At 38.9% G+C, this 22,344-nt stretch overlaps 1 protein-coding gene and 1 long non-coding RNA gene across 4 annotated transcripts in view; one reads left to right on the top strand and one right to left on the bottom strand.

Annotated features, from left to right (window-relative positions):
- The window catches only part of LURAP1 (leucine rich adaptor protein 1), a 19,543-nt gene extending 5,698 nt beyond the window's left edge, over positions 1-13,845 (top strand). The window contains exons 2-3 of one of the 2 annotated variants that reach the window (XR_012079134.1): positions 2,575-8,091; positions 10,575-13,845. Coding sequence is in view for 1 of the 2 variants with exons in the window: in XM_006200433.4 (XP_006200495.1) it covers positions 2,575-3,096 (522 nt within the window). In the remaining variant the exon portion in view is untranslated. Of the gene's footprint in view, positions 1-2,574 lie in introns of both variants that reach the window. The other variant, XM_006200433.4, reaches the window with a different exon arrangement.
- LOC140700659 (uncharacterized) lies at positions 2,581-22,344 on the bottom strand. Of its 2 annotated transcripts, XR_012079136.1 has the most exons (5): positions 22,284-22,344; positions 21,969-22,159; positions 21,488-21,599; positions 7,737-7,827; positions 2,581-2,652 (listed from the first exon to the last, which is right to left on the bottom strand). It is a non-coding gene; the product is annotated as an uncharacterized lncRNA (long non-coding RNA). The 2 variants fall into 2 exon arrangements; XR_012079135.1 differs by lacking the exon at positions 21,488-21,599.

Raw genomic sequence — 22,344 nt, 5'->3', positions numbered from 1 at the left:
GAAACCTTCTAAATATATAGACCTAAACAAACAGAAAAAAGCAACTTGAGTGAAATGGAGATAACACAGGGAGATGAGAACTTACAAAGTCATGAATTATATCCTTAAAGAGATAAGAGATAATATTGTAGCAATGAACAAAAACCGGAAGCTATAGAAGAAAACAGAGGACTAGAAACAACTCTTGGAAATTAAAAAACATGATAAGAAAAAGTGAAAATAGAAGAGTTGATAATGTTGAAATATTTCAGAAACTAGAATAAATACAGAAAGAGATGGAAGAGAAAAAAATAGAGGATCAGTCCAGGATGTCCTCTATCCAGATAATAGTATTTCAAGAAAGAACAACAACAACAAAATATTGGAGGAGAAATAATCATCAATGAAACAATTCAAGAAAATCTCCCAGGACTGAAGGACATGGTTTACAGATTAAAAGGGCCCAACAAGTGACTGATTCAAAATAGAATCACACCATGGCAAATTACTGTGATCATTTCGAATACTGAGAACCAAGAGAATATCCTAAAAACTTCTAGAAAGCATGGGAAGATGGACACATACAAAGAATCAGGAATCAGAATGGCATCAGACTTTCTAAGTGTAACGCTGAAAATTAGAAGACAATGGAACAATGCTTTAAATTCCGAGGAAAAATTATTTTCAACCTAGACTTCTCTACTTAGCTAAACAGTCAACAGTGTGAGGAGAGAATAGCAACATTTTAAAACATGTGAAGCTTCAACGAATATACCTCCTATGCAGACTTTCTTGGGGAACTACTAGAGGAAAAACACCACACATACAAATGTAGGAGTAAATCAATAAAGAAGATGTGGGATCCAGGAAATGGGATCCAACTCCACAGAGAGGCAAAGGGAATCCCCAAGATAATAGTGAAGGGAGATCCCTGAAGGACAGTTGTGCAGCGGGGACAGAATGGAGTAGATCAGAAGGCTCCTAAAGAGCTGCTTCTAAGAAGGTGGACTAGATGGAACATACGATGTGTTTAAAAACCTTGCGAGGGGAACTCAGACAACTGAGAAAGAGTTTAGGGATGACTTACTGATAACTATATACCAAACAAAGCAAAACAGTAGTAGTAATAATAATAAGTAATATTAATAATTACTAATAATTAAAACAATATTAATAATAATATTATTATTATTTCAAAAGGAAAACATAAATTTATAAGAAAGGAAAAGTAACCATAGTAAACTACATGGCTTAGCTGTGAATGGCATTTCCAAATCCTAATAAGGGAAATGCTGAATAATTAATTTTACTGCATATGTTAGGATCATGGGGAGATAGGAAGGGCATGAGTATGATGGCAGAGGATTAGAGAGTAGAATGGAAGAGTGAAATCCTTAACCTTCTATTGTGGGGGGAGTCAATAGAAAATACCTAAAACTTAAAAATCAATAAGTTGCATGTTATTTGGAAATTATAAGGTAAGTACCAAAATAAACAGCTAAAAAATTAATAGTAGTCGTTTCCAGAAAGTGGGATTTAGGACTTGATGGGGGAATGGTTACTTTTCACACCAAATCTTGCAGAACTGTTTTGCTTCTTTAACTTATGTATCTCTATTACTTTTATTAAAAGTAAAACTAAATGAAATGAAATTTTAAAGTCTTGTGTGGCAGGACCTGGGATTCCCATGGAATATGCTAGAGGTGAAGTTAGAGGTACGGGCAAGAGCCATATTGTGACAGGCTTTTGCATATCTGCTGCTGAAGGGCTTAGATTTTATTCTTTGAGAGTAGTGCAAAGCCCATAAAGGTTCTTGAGCAAAGGAGGGACAATTTCAGACTTGTGTTTGGGGATGATAACTCAGTGCACCTGAACTGGAAGGAACCCTAGAGATTACCTAGTAAGTCAGACTTAATTCCCAGTACAGACAGGGAGACTGGAATAGAGGGAAGCCCTGAATCCCCAGCCAGTGGGATTCTGACCCTTTGAAGCTCTAGCCAACCCTTCCTCCCCACAGCAGCTGCTACCCACACCCTGAGGGGACTAGGGGACCAGGTTAGCTCCCTCTTTACCCCCCAGCCCCTGCCTCCTTTTGGCCCAGTCTACTTCCCAGCTAACATCTGGCCTCCTATCAGACTGCTCTTTGGATAACTGTTTCTAAGTCTTACTGGTAAATCTGGACTGATTCAATAGTTAATACCCTATCTGTGAAGTCTGAATCTCACTATGATTGGATTTGAGTACTTAACACTTACTGAGACCTTTCTCTGTGCCAGGTACCGTGCTCGGTACTTAATAGCCAACATCTCAAAACTCTCACAGTCACCCTGTGAGGTGAGTGATTTAGCCCCATTTCACAAACAAGGAAACCAAGGCTCAAAGAAGGTAAGAAAGTTGTCCACAGTCATATCAGTGGTAAAGCTGAGATTTTAAATAGTAAGCTATCTGCTTCTGAAGCCCTACTCCAAACCATTCTACTTCCATGCTTCTTGAAAGTGAAGCATAGTTGGTTAGATCACAAGGTAGGGTCTCTGGAAACACTGGGGAAACCCAGAGCCCAGAACCTGGGATTGATTCCTTCTCCCGTTCCCCCAGGCTTACCTGCGAGCCATCGACGTGAAGATTCTGCAGCAGCTGCTGACCTTGAACGAGGGCATCGAGGCGGTGCGCTGGCTGTTGGAGGAGCGGGGGACGTTGACCAGCCACTGCAGCAGCCTCACCAGCAGCCAATATAGCCTGACAGGCGGGAGCCCAGGCCGCTCAAGGCGAGGCAGCTGGGACAGCCTGCCAGACACCAGCTCCACTGACCGGCTGGACAGTGTCTCCATTGGCAGCTTCCTGGACACGGTGGCCCCCAGTGAGCTGGATGAACAGGGCCCCCCTGGGGCTCCCCGTCCTGAGATGGACTGGGCAAAGTTTATACCCGGTGGGGAGAGGGCCAGGACTGAGGTGGACCTGACAGCCACCAGGCTAGGGAGCTTGAGGGCTGTGTGGAAGCCCCCAGGGGAGGGGCTCCACAGTGGATCTCCTGAGCCACCAGAGGATGAGAGTGCCAAGCTGGGCTTTGAGGCCCACTGGTACTGGGGCCAGTGCCAGGATGATGTGACCTTCCTGTAATGACTCTTTCACCCTCGTGTACTCCAGTGGCTCTTTCATCACTAGGCCCTGGTCTCCCTTGAATTTATTCTCCCTCCATCTAGGCTTAGGAAGAGGCTGCATTGAAATTAATGACCATGGAAACCTGGCCTCACCATCCCTCTGGTCCCCGGGGAGGCTCTGCCTTTATCCTTCAATTATTGGGTCCCTAGAGCTATTTCCATAGATACATTGACTCTAGAGGCTTGACCTGTGGCTCAGGTGTGATGGAATCTCTTCCCCTTTCCCTGCAACTAGGTAAGGATTTGAGGGCTTAGCACCCTAGGAGATCATTGATGAAGAGATGGGGGTGTAATTACCTCACCCAACATCTAGGAGCCTTGGCCTCCATCTTGGCCAAGAGGAAGGATTGTGGAGGGACATGGACATTCAGGGCCAACCCTCCATGGACTGACCCTCCAGAAGCCTTTGGTGCTGGTAGAGCCACCCCTTCCTGTCTGGTGAGTGATGTCACTTCCTGCCAGGATGGATTAGCCTCTCCTGTCTTTTAGCGGTGCTAGGTCAGCATAGGGCATCTGAGCCCCTGCTGCTAAGTGAGACTATATTTTTATTCTCCCTACCATTACTCCTTGTGAGTGGAACATATCATCCTCCTGGCAGGGAAGTTTCTCACTTGTCAGTTGTTTGTACTTCTTGTCAGAAAGTCTCTTATTTTTTAAACAGGGAGTTCTCATTTTATCCTCGGGGTTCTCACTTCCTCTCTGACCACATGCCTGTCTAGTGCCAGCACTCCTATATCTGTGCTTGTAGTGACAGAACCTGGCAGGGGCCTCGACCTACAGCTCTCAAGAGTCTGTTTGGCTTGCCCTGCCATGGTCCCCTGTCTTACCCTGTTCCTGGGTTGCCCCCATTCTTGTATTCTGGCTCCAAATCTGTCTGCCAGGAGGTTCAGCCTTTGTGTCTCCACACCTTCTCGGTTTCCACTTTGGGCCTCAGGCCTTTTATATGCAGATGAGTCCCTCAGCCTTCTCTCCCCACTGCTGATGCAAGCCAGAAGGAGGAGAAGCTTGAGGTGTACCAGAATCCCTGAAAGGGGGAGGTATCTGAAGGGGGGATATCTTCTGAGATCCTGTGATTCCCCTTCCCCCATCCTGCCCCAGACCTTCCACCATTTGGTCACAAGGATGCCTGCCTGAGGCTGGGACACAAGGAATCCCCTTGTCTGGGTTACAATGGGGGGCGTGGCAGAGAAAGACAGAGGCTCTTTGGTCCTAGGGCCCACATCCTGGGAGGCTGGGAGAGAAAGAAGGGAAAGGCTGCTTTCTTTCTTCCCTGAGAGCATGCTCTAGGCTCCTGGGACCTGGGGAGGGAGCAGGGGACTGATTCTGGGCCTGGGTCCCAGGGCCCTAGTGAATTATACCAAAGAAGGAATTCAGGGAAGGTGCCAACCTGGGGCTCAGGGAGAGGACAGGTTGGGGTGGAGGGGACAAGGGCTGTGGTTGAAGTCAGAGTATGAATTCTTGGAGATTAACCCTTTGAACCCCGGGTAACTGCCACTTTGTTGGTCCCTGTCTTTCCTGGACCCTGAAACTAGATTATTGGAAGACAAAAAGGAGAAGAAAGGATGTCAGGTGATCCTTGCCTGTTTGCTGTGCCCTCCTGAGTTGGAGGAGTCTTCCTCAAGTCCTAGAATAATTCCTGCAGTTTCTGCACTTTTTACTCTATGCTGGGAAGGGAAGAGCCAAGTTGGTCATCTCTACTTCCCCTAAATTCCTCAAGTCTTGTTCTGCAACCTCTCACCCCAGTCCTTTTGGGGCAATACATTCAGTCCGTTGCTTTCCTCTAAAGACCTCCTCTTCTCCTGTCCCCTCAAAGTAATTGAAATCTCTAAAGACTCTAATATTCTTAGTCTCTTCGCCTCTGCTGTCTACCAGCCCTCTACTTACCCCTCCTGGTCTTAGAGCTTTCCCTATCCTGACTCTGTTGCCATTTTGTAATGCCCTTAGGATAACTGCCTTTCCACTTTTTTGAAGCTTGCTTGTTCATTTAATCCACAAATTTCTGAGTTGAAGTGGTTGTCCGCCCTCTTGTGGCCATTATGCAACATTGCCAGTGTAGCTGGGTGAAACGTTCAGGCTCAAATATAGCGTAACAGAAGACCGGCTGCCTCAGTGCACAGACAGGCTAAAGCGACAGGCCTAGAGAAGGCAGAGACTTGCTCAGTGTCACCCATGGTAAATCCGTGACAGTGTTCAAGTTAAAGAACCCAGATCTCCTGCCTGCCTCCCTGCCCATAGTTCCAACACTTGGCCAGACTGTTCCCCCTCTGCACCCTGTCGACACCACCCAAGCCCAAAGGGTCTAAAAGCAATTTTCCCCCTGTTTTAATAATCATGATCTTACCCCACCCTAGAGAGGCAGCTCAGTGTTTAGAAAAAGAGCTACAGGCTCTGAGGAAAGAGAACCTTGCACTAGGATTGGATAAAGTATGCGTTAATCTGAACTGCAGATGTAAGGAAAATCAACCCTACACCAACTTTTTCTGGGAAGGGAGGGCAAGGAGGCCCAGGCCTCATGAGGGCAGAACTTAGCATTCCAGACTTGGAGGTTCGAAGAGGGGGTGGGGGTGGGAGATGAGAGATGAGGAAATCCAGATGGGTCCTGTAGAGTTGGGGAGCTTCGGGGTCAAAGGATTACACCTCAATTGGATAGGCATCTGAGGGTGTTGAGACGCTGGAGAGGTGGGTGAGTGGGGCTGCCTGGGAACTCCAGGTAGGTCTGGGCATCCTGTCCCAATACCTTAGACTCCATTTCACTACCAGAGAAGCCCAGGAACCCCAATAAACATACTCCTTGGTCCACCCTACCTGCCTCTGGACTGGCTGCTTAAGGCTTAGCTCTCTGTTAGTTTAGACTTTTCTGGGTCAGGATGAGGACCTGTTTGGGTACTCAAAGAAGGAGATGCCATGAAAAGGGAGAGAGATGCAGAGAGACAAAAGAGAATGAAGTGAAAATGAAGTTTGAAAATATAATCAGAGGGAGCATACTGCCCTCCACGTGGGCTGGGGACTTTAGTCAGGGCTCAGGGTAAAGGCAGAGATGAGACTCCTCTTGGCAGCTGTAGGAATAGCACCTGGGAGGATAAGGGGTGATGCTGACTGGGATGAATCCATCAGGGAGACATGAGACCATGTGAATGGGCAAGTGTAAGGACCTGCATTTAGGATGGGGCAGTGAGGTTGAGCACAGGACTGAAACTGGAAGCTTAGTGGCAGCTTAGGTGAGAAATGTTTGGAGCTTGCAGTGGACATGGGCTCATTGTGTGCATGATGCCAGGCATGTACTGGGTGTTCAGTGACACCTGCTGAATGAATGGAGGAATGAATGTATGTAAACCCACAAGGAGATGTGACTTATAATTTGAAAAGTAGTTACTTAGGTACGAATAGGTAATTAAAAATACTCTAATTCTTAGCAAACCTATAAACAATGCATTATTAACAATGTATTGTTCTTTAGACATTTGCTCAAGGTCAGATAGGTAATAAAGAAACTATAGAATGAACCAAAGTCAGTATGACGGCAGGGGCTTCCACCCCCTGTCCGATAGACCTTACTCTCCTAGAAGAACAGGTTGTGCTGTCCAGCAGCAGTGCCAGTGTACAAGTTCCCATTGCTGCTGTGACAAACTATGGTGTTGGTAGGCCTCCTCTGGAGACTCTAGGGGGTAATCCATTTCTTTGCCTTTTCTAGCTTCCAGAGGCTGCTTGTATTCCTTGGTTCATGGCCCCTTCCTCCATCTTCAAAGCCAGCAGCGTAGCATCTCTCCTCTCTGACCTCTGCTTCCATCCTTACATCTTTCTCTAATTCTCCTGTCTCCTCTTATGGGGATTACATTATGATTACATATCCTTGTGCTTACACTGGGCCCACTGGGATAATCCAGGATCATCTCCCCACCTCCAGATCCTTAGTTTAACCATATCTTCCAACTCCCTTTTGCCATATAAAGTAAAATATTCACAGGTTCTGGGGATTAGGACATGAACATCTTTGGGGGAAGGGCCATTATTCAGCCTTCCATAAGCAGAGACAGAGGGTGTGCAGGAGGAGGCACCTGGGCCCAGAATGAGCCTCTATACTTTGTCCAGCATCCTTCAGGCTGGAGTGAGAGGTGGTGCCAAGGGGTGATAGCCAGGTCCAGTCCCCATGTCTGGAGACTGGCAAGTGCCTCCTGCATCATCGCTACCATTTTGTGTTCCTCAAAGCAGAAGATAATTACCAGCTAAGTAGCTTGGGCTCTCTCTAGAAAGGGTAGATTAGTTGTCTCTCTTTTAAATTATTATTATTTTTTATTCCTTAATAATTAAACCATACTCCTCAGAGCGTGGTGAACTCTTATCATCAGTTGATTCTAGGCCCCTTTTTTGTTTTATTTTCTTTTAATCCCTGATCCCTATTCTTATTCCTCTCCCTGAGCCAGGCATACACTTTAATGTGTTCAGTATGTGTTTGGATATGTATGTATCTTTGAAAATATAAATAATTATGTATTTATGTGTTTTAATACATATAAATGGTATACTTTTATAATAAGCTAACTTCTATAATGAATTGCCCCATATTACAGTGATTTAACACAGTAAAGATTTGTCACTTACACAGGAGCACAGGTATTCCTGGTTGGATGGCTCTCCACTGCCCATTTCCTGTCCCAGGATCCTTCCATTTTCAGGTGGTGATAGCCTGATCCTGCATCACAAAGTTCCCCGTCAACTTTTCACCAAATTTTTTTCCCATCCATTAATGACCATTTTATGAATTGGTTATTTCATTAGCAATTACAAAATGATGGTTTTCTAATGCTATTATTTTTTTTTCTTTTATTACTTCTGATTCTATACAGAAAAACTTTGTCACATCCTCTAGGACCACTTGGTTACCTTGACATAAAGTTCATACCAGAATGGCAAGATAGATGCTGACATCTGTTCCTTATTTGTCCCTTTCAAAGTAGTAAGTTGATGTCCTAGCAACTTGGTGTTCAATGATTTTGTTTGGTTTCGATCTCTCTTTAAATCATGCTGTGAACTTTTGTTTTATATATTTAATGTCTTTTAATAATTTGTAGGGGTTTTTTTGTTTTGTGTTATATAAAATCTCAAGCATAAACAAAAGTAGAAAAAATAGTATAATGAATTTCCATGCACCCACCACCCCGCTTTGTTAGTTATTAACTCGTGGCCAATCTTGGTTTATTTATTCCCTTGACTACTTTCTCCCTAACCAAGACTATTTTGAAGTAAAACTAGATATGATTCTGTTTCATTTGTAAATGTTTTAGTATGTATCTCTAAAAGATAAGGACTTTTATTGCCATTATTGCACCTTAAAGTTAATAATTCCTCAATATATAAAATATAGCTGTTCAAGTTTCTGATAAATTTTGAGTTTCAGTATCAGTTATGCTGGCCTCCTGAAAGAAGTCAGGAAGTGTTTCCTCCTCCTGTGCTTTCTGAAAACATTCGTGTAAGATTGATAGTATTACTCAGTATTTAATAGAATTCATTAGTAAAATAATATGGGCCTCGAGCTTTCTTTATGGAGGAGGTTTTTGATAACAAATTCAATTTCTTTGATACATATAGAGCTATTCTGACCTCTAATTTCATTTTGAGTTAGTTTTGGTAAGTTGTGTTTTTCAAAGAATTTGTTTCAACTAAGCTGTTGAATTGATTGGCATGAAGTTGTTTATAACACTGCCTTGTGTTTCTTTTAAAAACTCTATTCATTGTAAAATAAAGCACAAGTGTAGAAAACACACAAATATAAGGCTTAATGAATTATTTTAAGGCAAACACTCCTATAGCCACTGTCATGTCAAGAACTCGAACTCATCCAGAAGTCCTGTCCTTGTGCCCCTTTCCCAATTATAATCTCCTTCCTCTTCCTATAAGCAACCTTTTCTTGACTATAGTACTTACTTCTTTATAACTTTTTTATAGTTTTATCATTTAAATGTACATCCATAGATCCTATAGTCTTGTCCATTTGAAGACATTTGATAGTCTTCATCCCTTTCTTAATTCCTTACAATTTATTTGTAGAATAGCCTGGGCCATTTGACTTGTAGAATTTACCACAGTCTGGATTTTGCTAATTACATGCTCATAATGCAGTTCTAAATGTGTCCTCAGTATTTCCTGAAAATTGGTAGCTGGATCCAGAGACTGAAGAGACAGATTTAAGCACTTTGGCAAGACTGTAAGAGGCATATAAATCCAGTCTCTGTGCTTATGACTTTTTTTCAGGTGTTGATATTTATTGCCTGTAGCCATTAATTCATTGAGGATTGCAAAACGGTGCCATTAATTCTATAATTTTATTGTATTTATTTGTTGAAATACTTTCGAAAAGAGAAACATCCTGTTATCTACTATTTGGTCTCTGAGTGTGTGGTTCACATAGGGAAGGTAGAACAAATGCTTGATTCTTTTTTTCACCAGTTTGGAAGATAATGAATCCCTATCATCCTCCAAAGTTGGCCACTTTAAAAATATTATTATGAACTTATACATTTATATATACTTGATGGGTTTCAATCAATTAGAATTGTTGTCAGTATTGAAGTGCCAGGTGTCTCAGCTTTGGCCAGTGGAGTCTCATCAAGTTGGCGCCTTAGTTCTTTTGACATGACTCTGGTAATCTTTGATAGCTTTCCTTATTGTCTGGTTTGACAAAATATTCTTGGGTCATCTTGTACACTTCTTGCCCTAGACAGGAATAAACCATATTTACATTGTTCTTTCACATGTTATTGGCTTAGTATTTTAGTTTGTTTTCAAAGAGTAGGTTGCAATTTTGTAGGTGGCACATCTATGTCCTGGGCTTTCACTGTCCATAGTACTGTTATTCTTATAGTTCTTACAGTAACTATATGGGATTTGACCTTGATACTTTCCTATTGCTCGTTTTCTGTAAAATTAGTTGTCTTGAACTTAAAGAATGAGTCAGGGTTCAGAAAAGTTTTTATAACATCATAGAACTCCCTCTTCTGTTATTCTGTCTGGCTTGCTTCCTGGGACTTCCTGGCTCTGTCCCCTTCCTCTCAGTTGGTACCCATCTTCTCTTACTTCCTCTCTGTTGTCCCTATCCTACTACATATATACATATTTTTTAATTGTGGTATAGTCAGTTACAGTATGTCAGTTTCTGGTGTACAGCATAATATCCCAGTCATGCATATATATACACATATTCATTTTCATACTCTTTTTCATTAAAGGGTATTATAAGATATTGAATATAGTTCCCTGTGCTATATAGAAGAAATTTATTTTTTATCTATTTTTATATATAGTGGTTATCATTTGCAAATTTCAAACTCCCAAATTTATCCCTTCCCATCCCCTTTCCCCTGATAACCGTAAGATTGTTTATTATCTTTCTGTTTCTGTTTTATAGATGAGTTCATTAGTGTCCTCTTTTTTCTTTTTTAGATTCCACATATGAGTGATGTTATATGGTATTTTTCTTTCTCTTTCTGGTTTACTTCACCCAGAATGACAATCTGCAGGTCCATCCATGTTGCTGCAAATGGTATTATTTTATTCTTTTTTATCACTGAGTAGTATTCCATTGTATAAATACACCACAACTTCCTTATCCAGTCATCTGTCAATGGATACCTATCCTACTGTATTTGAATTCCATCCCAGCAAGTCTCCTCAAGGCTTACTAGAAGGAAGCCCTGGTGGGTTGGTTTTGTCAGTTCATAGGAGCCAGACCTGCTCTGGCCCCTCGGTCCTCACTGTGGGCCTCTTGCACTCACTTGCTCTTTTAGACTGCAGATCCTAAGTTTCATTTACTGTTCTCAGCTGGCCTCTTTTGATTCTCTATGGACTCTTGGGGTTCTCCTGTTCTTACTCAGATGCCATCCCTTTGGTTCCTTCTTTCTCTGGCACAGATGCTGATCCCATGCAGGTCTGATGGCTGTTGGCGGTTTGTTCCCACTTGCTTGTATTTTGGGAGTTGTAGAGATACCTTGTCACCAAATTTTGTTGTGTTGTCCATGTTTATTAAAATTTTACTCTTCAGTTGCTATGTCAGCTTTTACGTGTGGCTCTGAAGAGACTGAAAAACTACGCTGCCATCATTACCATCATCTTCTCAAATATCTCACTTTTATCCTTTGATGTCTATAGGATCTGTAGTGATATCTTCTCTTTCATTCCTGATATATATAATTTGTGCTGCTCCATTTTATTCTTGATTAGTAGACTCTTACTAGAAGTTTATCCATTTTATTAATCTTTTCAAAAAAACCAACTTTTGGCCTTATTAATTTTCCCTATTGTTTGTTTTCTATTTCATCGAATTTTACTCTAATCTTTACTATTTTTTCCTTCTACTTTGGGTTTAATTTGCTCATCTTTCTCTAGCTTCTTAGGTAGAAAGTCAGATCATTGATTTTAAGCCTCTATCTTTTAATAATATAAGCTGTACATTTCTCTCTAAGCACTGCTTTGCCTATGTCTAACACATTTTTATATGTTGTATTTTATTACTAGTCAGTTAAAAATGTTTTATGATTTCCTTTGCTATTTCTTCTTTGGCCCATAAGTTAATTAGAAGTCTATTGTTTAACTACCAAATATTTGGGATTTTCTATAAGAAAGCTTATTTTATTGATTTCTAAATTAATCCCAGAGAATATACTCTGTACAATCTCAATTTTCAAAAATTTATTGAGACTTGTTTTATGGCCCAGAAGATGGCCGATCCAGGTGAATATTCCATGGCCCCTTGAAAAGGACGTACATTCTGCAATTGTTGGGTATAGTGTTCTATAAATGTCAATTAGGTCAAAGTGGCTGGTAGTATTGGTCAAGTCTTCTATATCCTTGGTGAATTTTTGTCTCTTTGTTCTATCAACAGATAAGACAAATAGAAAACAAATAGCAAATGGCAGTCTTAAGTCCAAACTTATAATACATTAAATGTAAGTGGACTAAACACTGCAATTAAAACACAGAGACTGTCAAGTCTGAATCAAAAACTAAGATCCAACTATTGCTGTCTACAAGAGATGTACTTAAATACAAAGACAAAAATAAGTAAAAAGTTGGGGAAAATATAGCATGCAAACACTGATCCAAAGAATGTTGGAAATTAACATCAGGCAAAATAAACTTAAAGACAAGGAGTATCAGCAGAGGAAAAGAGGGATATTTTATAAGGATAAAATGATCAATAGATGAAGACTTAAAAATCTAAAATGTGTATGTACCTAAAAAAGAGCTTTTAAATTACATGAAGAAAAAACTGGCAGAACTAAAGGGAAGAAAGCTGAGTCCATAATTGTGGGTGAAGATTTTAACACCCCTCCCTCAATGATAATAGAACAAGTATTGTGCTATTTCACATAAAATATAGGAATCTTGCAACAATATAGTTCCATTTTCTTTCTCTGGCCCAGTCCTTTAAGCTATTGTTGTCAAATGTATTACACCTACATATGTTATAAACCCTAAAATACAGTTTATAGTGTTTGGTTTAACATGTCATATGCATTTTAAAGGAATTAAGAGGAGAAAAAAAATTTTTAAGCTAGACTTTCATAATAACCCAGATTTAGTTTCCTGTGACTGCTGTAACAGATCACTAAACTTAGTGGTATAAAACAACACAAACTTATTACCAAAAAGTTTTGAAGGTCAGAGGTCTGAAATGGGTCTCAATAGGCTACAATCAAGGTGCCTGCAGGTTTGCATTGTTTTCAGGAGGCTCTAGGGGAGAATCCTTGCCTTTTCCAGCTTCTAGAAGCCATCTACCCTCTGACACTGACTCTTTTGCCTCCTTTTTTCACTTATAAGTATACTAGTGATTATATTAAGCCACATAATCCAGAATAATCTCTCCATCTCAAAGTCAGCCAATTAGCAACCTTAATTCCATTTGCAACTCTAATTCTCCTTTGCCATGTAACCTTTCATAGTCATAGATCCTGGAGTTTAGGCCATGGACATCTTTGATGGGCCATTACTCTGCCTAACACACCCACATATTTATCATTCTGGTTGTCTTCATTCCTGTAGATTATTTGGTGTTATTTTCTTTAGTCTGAAGAACTTTCTGTAGCATTTCTTGTACAGATTTGGTGATGATGATTCTCTGTTCTTACTGCTTTCATTTTATTTTATAAAAAATGTAATAAAGTTTTTTGAGGTATAATTTACATATAGTAGGATGAATCCATTTTAAGTTACAGTTTGATGAGTTTTGAAAATGTATACACTTGTGCAATTATCATTATAATTAACACATAGAAAATTTTCATCACCTCAAAAATGTATTGCATGCCCCTTTGCTGTCAGTGTCTCTACTGCTCTGGCCCCTTGCAACCACAGATCTGCTTTGAATCTGCTAATAAAGATTAGTACTTTCTTGTTTTAGAATTTCATATAAGTAGAATAAGGCAATATGTACTTTTTTATGTCTGGCTTTTTTTGTTCAGCATCATGTTTTTCAGGTTCATACGTGTTACACATATCAGAAGTTTGTTACTTGTTATTGCTGATCAGTATTCCATTGTATGAATATACCACAATTTGTTAATCCATTCACCTTTTGATGGACATTTGGGTTGTTTCCAGTTTGGGGTTCTTATTAATTAAGATTCTGTAAACATTCATGTACAAGCTTTTCTGTGAACATTTGCTTCTGAAATAAATACCTCTCTAGGATAAATACAGGAGTGTAATATATGGATCATATGGCATGTGTAATTTTATAAGAAACTACCAACACTTTTCTGAAAATGCTTGCACCATTTTACATTCCAGCCAGTAATGTGAGTTCCAGTTGCTCTGCATCCTCACCAACACTTAGTATTGTCAATCTTTTAAATTTTATATATTTTAGTAGCTATGTAGTGGTATTTGGTTGCATAAATTTTCCTTTATGTTTTTAAAACTATTAATAACAGTTGCATTAAAATTCTTGTCTGCTAATTTTAACATCTATATCATACTGGGGGAGGTTTTTATTGACTGACTTGTGAGTCACATTTCCTGTTCCTTCACTTGCCTACTATTTTTTGTAAGATACTGGAGATTATGAATGATATGTCCCAGGATTCTAGATTCTGTAGTGTTCCTTTGAAGAATGGTTTTTGTTCTTGCAGGAAGGTAACTTGGCTAGGCTTCAACTCCCAATTCTCTCTCACCCAGTTCTTTCACCTTCTAGCTGCTGCTTTTTTTTTTTTTAAACTGGGTTGCCTGGTGTTCACATGTGTAGGTTAGCTGTCAAACAAGGCTTATTTTATGCAAAGAAAAGAGGGAAAAATCCCACATCAATAATCTAAACTCCTACCTCAAGAATATAGAAGAAGGAGAGCAAAATAAACCTGAAGCAGCAGAAGGAAGGAAACAATAAAGACAAGAACAGAAATCAATGAAGCTGAAAATTGATTAACAGGTCTCAGTTGATCGCTGACTGAATGATGGCAGAGAAGTCAATGCTATTGAAAGAAAAGTTTAATGTTACTACTCACAGTTCCTCTACAAACAAGAGGCACAGTGCACCACACAGGATCACAGGGAAGCACCAGTATTGGTCAGGAGACAGAAGAGTGTGAAAGGAAGGCATAGGGCACAATCTTTATTGGGGTTCCTTCCCATGGGAAGGGCAGGGCAGGGCAAGGAGACAGTTTAGGATTGGCTAATTTGAATAACTCTGCTGGGCTTTGAGGCATAGGGACTGCCCCTATTCAACCATCTGGTACTAGGCCTTGGATGATTTAGGTCAGGGAGAATATTGGCTTAGCATATGAGTCTAATAGGAAAGAACAAATCTGACTGCATATCAGATCTGTTTCTTTAACTTTAATCTTTATATTCTATTGCTTTTGTTACAAGTTAAGTGTCACCTATAGCCTAAAACCTTCTCCTATAGCCCTCTCAAGGCTCTGACTTTTAAAAGTATAACACTTTTCCATTCATATAGAGATAAAAAGTTGGAGAACAGAGAATGACATTTGTTTTGTTGGAGGTTTATAGGAACATTATGACCTGACTACATAGGTAGCTGCATAGGCACAAAGGATTCTGGCACCAAGAAATCTGCAACAACTAACCACAACGCCTCCTCTTTTAGTATAAAAGAAGCCTGAATCCTAATTCAGGTAAGATGGTTCTCTGGGACACTAATCCACCATCTTCTCAGTCAGCTAATTTTCCAAATAAAGTTGCTACTCCTTGCCCTGACAACTCGTCTCTGGCCCATCTAGCAGTGAGCAGTACATGCTTGGACTTGGGAACATGAGGGTTAAATAAAGGAAATCATTGGTGTATAGACTTGGGATTGGTTGAAGTATTTGTAATGTGAGTTTCACATGCCTGTGAAAGTTGGATTGCAGGGGAAATGTAAATTTTAATCATTAGTTTGGTCCTGTGCCTAACGAGTGCCAAACAGGGAAATGTAAACAAAACAAAACAAAACAAAACAAAAACAGGGTAAGAACAAAAACAGAAAAGCTGTAGAGAAAAATCAGTGAAACAAAGAGCTGGTTCTTTGAAAAGATCAATAAAACTGATAAATCTCTAGGAAGAATGACAAAGAAAAAAGAGAGAAGACATAAATTACTAATATTAGGGGTGAAACAAGGAATATCACTACAGACCCTGCAGATATCAAAAATATAGGGAAGAAGGTAATAGCTCAGTGGTAGAGTGCATGCTTAGCATGTACAACATGCACAAGGTCCTGGGTTCAATCCTCAGTACCTTCATCAAATAGATAGATATAATATATATGTATGTATATATGTGTGTATATATATATATATACATACACACACATATATATACACACATATATATACGGTAAGGGAATACTACAAGCTCTGTACACATAAATTTAACAACTAAAACAAAATAGACCAATTCCTCAAAAAATACAAACTACCACAACTTATCTGATATGAAACAGACAATTTGAATAGTCCTATAAGTATGAAGGAAATTGAATTCATACTTTTTAAAATCCCATAAAAGAAATCTCCAGGCACAGATGATTTCACTAGAGAATTCCACCAAATATTTAAAGAAAAATTACCACCAATTCTATACAATATCTCTTTTAGAAAATAGAAGAGGAGAAAACAGTTGCTAATTTATTTAATGAAGTCAGTGTTACCCTAACACCAAAACCAGACAAAACAGTACAAAAAACCCCCCACAGATTAAAATCACTCATGGATATAGATTCAAAACTTCTTAACAAAATATTACCAAATAGAATTATGTACTATGACCAACCAAGGTTCATTTCAGGGATTACAAGGGTAGTTCAATATTCAAAAATCAATTAATGTAATCCATCATATTAACAGGTTAAAGAAGAAAAATCATATGATCATATGAATTGATATAGAAAAAGCATTTGACAACATTCAAAGGCCATTCATGGTAAAACCTCACAGAAAAATAGGGATAGACAGAAACTCCTCAATTTGTTAAAGATCATCAATAAAAAAAACCCATAGCTAACATTACATATAATGGTGAAAGACAATGTTTCTCCCTTATGATTGGGAACAAGACAAGGATGTCTTCTTTTATCACTCTTATTTAACATAGAGCAGGAAGTTCTAGCCAGTGCAATAAGACAAGAAAAGTAAGTAAAAGGCATATGCATTAGAAAGAGAAATAAAAGTGTCCCTGTGTGCAGATGACATGATTGTCTGCATAGAAAATCCTAAGGAATTCACCAAAAAACCTCATAGAACTAATAAGTGAGTTTATCAAGGTTACAAAATACAAAATAAACATACAAAAATCAATTGCATTTCAATATATAGCAACGAATATGAGGACACTGAAAATAAGAATATAATACCATTAACAATTACTCAAAAAAAAAAAACCCCAAAAACCCTTAGGTGTAAATCTGAAAAAAACATGCACAAGATCTGTATATTGAAAACTACATAATGCTGATGAATGAAATAAAGAAGATCTAAATAAATGCAGAGACATACGGTGTTCATGGATTGGTAGATCCAACATAGTAAACGTATCATTCTCTCCAAATTGACATACCAGTTTAATGAAATTCCTGTCAAAATCACAGTAAGATTTTTTGCTAAACATATACAAGATAATTCTCAAATTTATATGGAAAGGCAAAGGAACTAGAATAGCTAAAATAACTTTGAAAAAGAAAATGAAATAGGAGGAATTCGTCTACCCAATTTCAAGGCTTATATACCTACAGTTATCAAGACTGTGTAGTACTGGTGGAGGGATAGATACACACAGATAATGGAACAGAAGGAGATCCCAGAAATATATCCACACAAATATGCCCCATTGATTTTTTAAAAGAAATTAAAAAAATTTTTTTTAACTTTTAATTTTTTTGTGGGGGAGGTAATTAGGTTTTTAAATTCATTTTTATTTTAATAGAGGTACTGGGGATTGAGCCTAGGACCTCGTGCATGCTAAGAACACATTCTACCACTTAGCTATACCCTCCCTCTACCAATTGATTTTTGACAGGGGTACAAAAGCAATTCAATAGAGGAAAGATAGCCTTTTAAACAAATGACTGTTGAAATAAATTTCTAGGCCCAAATGGAGCCACCCCTGCCCATGGTGACACCACAGCAAATGGAAACTTAGATAACCTTCATGCCCCTGTAAATGCTCTGCTTCATCAGAAACACAATATATCCAGTTAGCCAATCCCCAAATGCCAAGCCATCTCAGGGCTCTACACTTATTTCTGTTCCTTCTCACCCCAAACAGGGTTGACTATGTGGTTCCAGACAATCAGATATTTTCTACTTTTCTCTTACTTGTTCATTATTCTTTATCCTATAAAAGCTTCCTGCCTTTTGCCCCATTTTGCAGTTTTCTGAATGGCTACTGTCTGCTTCATGAAGTGTTAAGTAAAGTTTATATCATCTAAATTATCTTCTTTAATCATTTTTAAAGTCATGCTAAAGCAGCTGAACATATGTGGGCAAAACAAAGAGTCTTTACCTAAATATCACACATTATAAAAAATTAACTCAAAATAGATCACATAGATAAACAAGATTATATTGTATAGCACAGGAAAATATATACAAGATCTTGTGGTAGCTCACAGCAAAAAAAAATAATGTGACAATGAATATATGTATGTTCATGGCTAACTGAAAAATTGTGCTGTACACTGGAATTTGACACAGCGTTGTAAAATGACTATAACTCAATAAAAAATGTAAAAAAAACTTGTACAGCTGTAACTTATGTAATACTGTACAACTCACTTCAATTAAAAATTATTAAAAAATAAACAAAAAATGGATCACATATTTGAATGCAAAACATAAAACAAAACTTTCATGAAAAAACGTAGAAGAAAATCTTTGGGACCTAAGGTTAGGCCGAGTGTTCTCAGACTTCACATCAAAAAAGGAAAAACTGATAATTGTGCTTCATTTAAATTAAGAATGTTCTGTGAAAGATTCCATTAAGAGGATGAAAAACAAGCTACAGAATGGGTGAAAATATTGGCAAACCACATATCTGACAAAGGACTTCTATCTAGAGTATATAAAGCATGCTCAAAACAACAGCAAAAAAAAAAAAAAATCCAATTAGAAAATGGACAAGAGATATGAAGAGAATATGCAAACGTCAAATAAGCCCACACAAAGATGTTCAATGTCATTAGCAATTAGGGAAATGCAAATTAAACTCACAACAATGTTGAATTGTATGAATTGTTTATCTATTTTGGATATTAACCCCTTATCGGTCATACTATTTGCAAATATTTTCTCCCATTCAGTAGGTTATCTTTTTGTTTTGTCAGTAGTTTCCTTTGCTGTGCAAAAGCTTTTAAGTTTAATTAGGTCTCATTTGTTTATTTTTGCTTTTATTTCCTTTGCTTTAGGAGATGGACCCATAAAATATTTCTACAATTTAAGTCAAAAGTGTTCTGCCTATGTTTTCCTCTAGGAGTTTTATGGTCTTCTGTCTTACATTTAGAGCTTTAATACATTTTGAGTTTATTTTTGTTCATGGTGTTAGAGAATGTTCTAATTTCATTCTTTAACATGTAACTGTCTAGTTCTCCCAGCACCACTTATTGAAGAAACTGTGCTTTCTGCATTGTACATTCCTGCCTCCTTTGTCGTAGATTAATCGACCATAGTGCGTGGGTTTATTTCTGGGCTCTCTATTCTGTTCCATTGACCTGTGTCTGTTTTTGTGCCAGTACCATACTGATTTGATTACTGTATATATAAACAGCTCATACAACTCAACCTAAAAAAAATAAACAATCAAATTGAAAGATGGGCAGAAGACCTGAATACACATTTTTCCAAAGAGAACATGCAGATGGCCAACAGGCACATGAAAAGATGCTTAACATTGCTAATCATCAGGGAAATGCAAATCAAAACCATAATGCGGTATCACCTCACACCTGTTAGAATGGTTATCATCAAAAAGAACACAAATAGCAAATGTTGGCAAGGCTGTGGAGAAAAGGGAACCCTTGTATACTGTTTGTGGGAATGTAAATTAGTGCAGCCACTGTGGAAAACCACGGAGGTTTCTCAAAAAACTAAAAATAGAGCTACCACATGACCCATCAATTTCACTCCTGGGTATATATCAAAACAAAAAACAAAAAAACACTAATTTGAAAATATACATGTACCCCAATGTTCATAGCAGCATTATTTACAATTGCCAAGATATGGAAGCAACCTAAGTGTCCATCAACAGATGACTGGATAAAGAAGATGTGGTATTTATACACAAAGGAATACTAATCAGCTATTAAAAAAGGATGAAATTTTGCCATTTGCAACAACATGAAGTTGGAGGGTATTATGCTAACTGAAATAAGGTAGGCAGAGAAAGACAAATACTATATATCACTTATACGTGGAATCTAAAAAATACAGCAAACTAGTTAACATAACAAAAAAAGCAGCAGACTCACAGATGTAGAGAACAAACTAGGGTTACCAGTGGTGAGAGGTAATATAGGGATAGGGGCATAAGAATTACAAATGTATAAAATATGTATAAAATAAGCTACAAGGATGTGTTGTACAACACAGGGAATATAGCCAATATTTTATAACTATAAATGGAGTACAACATTAAAAAATTGTGAATCACTATTTTATACACCTGTAACATATATTACACACCAACTATACTTCAACAAAAAAAGGAAAAAAAATCACAAGAAGATATTACTTCACACTTATCAGAACAGCTAATGTTAAAACTAGTGACAACATCAAATTTGTGAGATGCAGAAAGACTGAATCATTCATACATTGCTGGTGAGAATGTAAAATGGTACAGCCATTCTTGAAAATAATGTCAGTGTTTTTAAAAAACTAAACATACAAATACTCTATAACCTACCAATTGCACTCCTGGGCATTTGTCCCAGAGAATAAAGATATGTTCACACAAAAATCTGCAAAGGAATGCTTGTAGCAGTTCATGATAGCCAACCCTGGAAATAGCCTAGACATCCTTCAACATGTGACTAGTTACAGTCAAACCACAGGATACTACACAGCAATAAAAAGAAACATTGATACACATGCACTCAACAATGTAGATGAATCTCTGGAGAATTATGCTAAGTGAAAAAAGCCAATTTTACAAAGTTACATATATAATTCTATTTATACAGCATTCTTGGAATGACAAAACTATAGAAATGTAGAATAGATTACTAGTTACCAGGGATTAAGGAAAGGGTAGAAGTGAGAGGGGGAAGAAAGGGGCATGGCTATAGAAGAGTAAATGGGGAATTCTCAGGAGGTGATGCAAATGTGCTGTATCTTGACTGTATTATTGTCAGTACCCTGGGCGTGATGTCATACTAGAGTTCTGCAAGATGTTAGGGGAACCAGGGTAAAGGGTATATAGGATCTCTCTGTGTTACTTCTTACAATTGTATGTGAATTGGCAATTATCCAAAAAATTTTAAAATGTAATTTAAAGAAAAATCAGTAAGAAATTATGCCCCTCCCCCCACCACCCTGTGCAAACAGTAATAGTTCTTATCAGAGGAAGATTTACTATGAAGCTAAAGGTGAGCTTCAGGGTCCACCTGCACAGACCCTGGGAGTCCCAGAAGTTCCCTGGGATTTGTAATCAGTGTTCTAATTGGGGTGAAGCCAAATTGCAACCGGAAGCATTTTTGATATATTGCCAAAGAGGTTTCAGAAGAAAGAGACCTAAATTTCCAAGATTCCATAATTGGGTATTTTTTTTATTCTAAACCCTAATTTTAACGTGTACCTAATTTCAGAGGGTCTCAACAAGTACTTAGAAAAGTTTCAGGCCCCACAAAACTTGGCTCTTCCCCTCCTTACCATAGCATGGTGACTAAGAACAATGACTGTGGAGCCAGATTGGCTAAATTCAAATCTGGTTATTCTCACTAGGCATGTGATCTTGGGCTAGCCTCTCAATCTGTTTCTTCATCTGTAAAACAGGGACAATAATAAGCCCACCTCATAGTTCTGAGCATTACATGAATTATTACATCTAAGATGCTTAGAAGTGCCTAGCAGTTATGTGTACACCTTTCTTATTATTAATGAGCACCTAGATTGTGCCTGGTATTCTGTTCAGAACTTAAAGCACATCAACTTACCTAATTCTCAAAATAGCTAAAATATTGATATAATACACATTTTAGGTATATAGAAACTGCAGTTTCGAGAGACTGAGTCTATAGGTGGACCGAGTGTATAGGATTAGGTCTCACTCCAACACCACACTTCCACCAACATGGTTTTGCCTAGGAAAGGAAGCTTTCTTCAAGACACTCCAGATCTTAAAATCACGTACCCTGGGGGGCTTTCATTGCCCAAGCCGACCACGTGGAACGTACTCCGGGCGGTAAGACTCCCTCCACCCTAGGCGGGGTGGGGGGCGGCATCTGTCTCCAACCCCAGATCTCCGTTCCAGATCCAGCACAGACACATGCTGCCTTTCCCGGCCTTCTGCGCTACTGGTGGGCAAGCCCTCCGCTGCCCTGTCTGAGGCAAACCGTCGCTTCAGTTGCTACGGGGTAGCTCACCGGCTGGCGGGCCCTGCTCGCCCCGCCCACCTCGCCCAACCGCTCCCGCCACTACGGGCCCCGCCCTTCCTCCTAAGCCCCACCTCCTCATCGGTCCGTTTAGCCTCTCCAGCTCCAGAGCCCAGGCCTGTCGGCGGCCGCAGT

Source organism: Vicugna pacos, chromosome 13, assembly GCF_048564905.1.
Source record: "Vicugna pacos chromosome 13, VicPac4, whole genome shotgun sequence".
NCBI classification, from domain to species: Eukaryota; Metazoa; Chordata; class Mammalia; order Artiodactyla; family Camelidae; genus Vicugna; species Vicugna pacos.
Note: the sequence above shows the minus strand (reverse complement) of the source record. Positions and strands in the feature narration are given on the sequence as shown.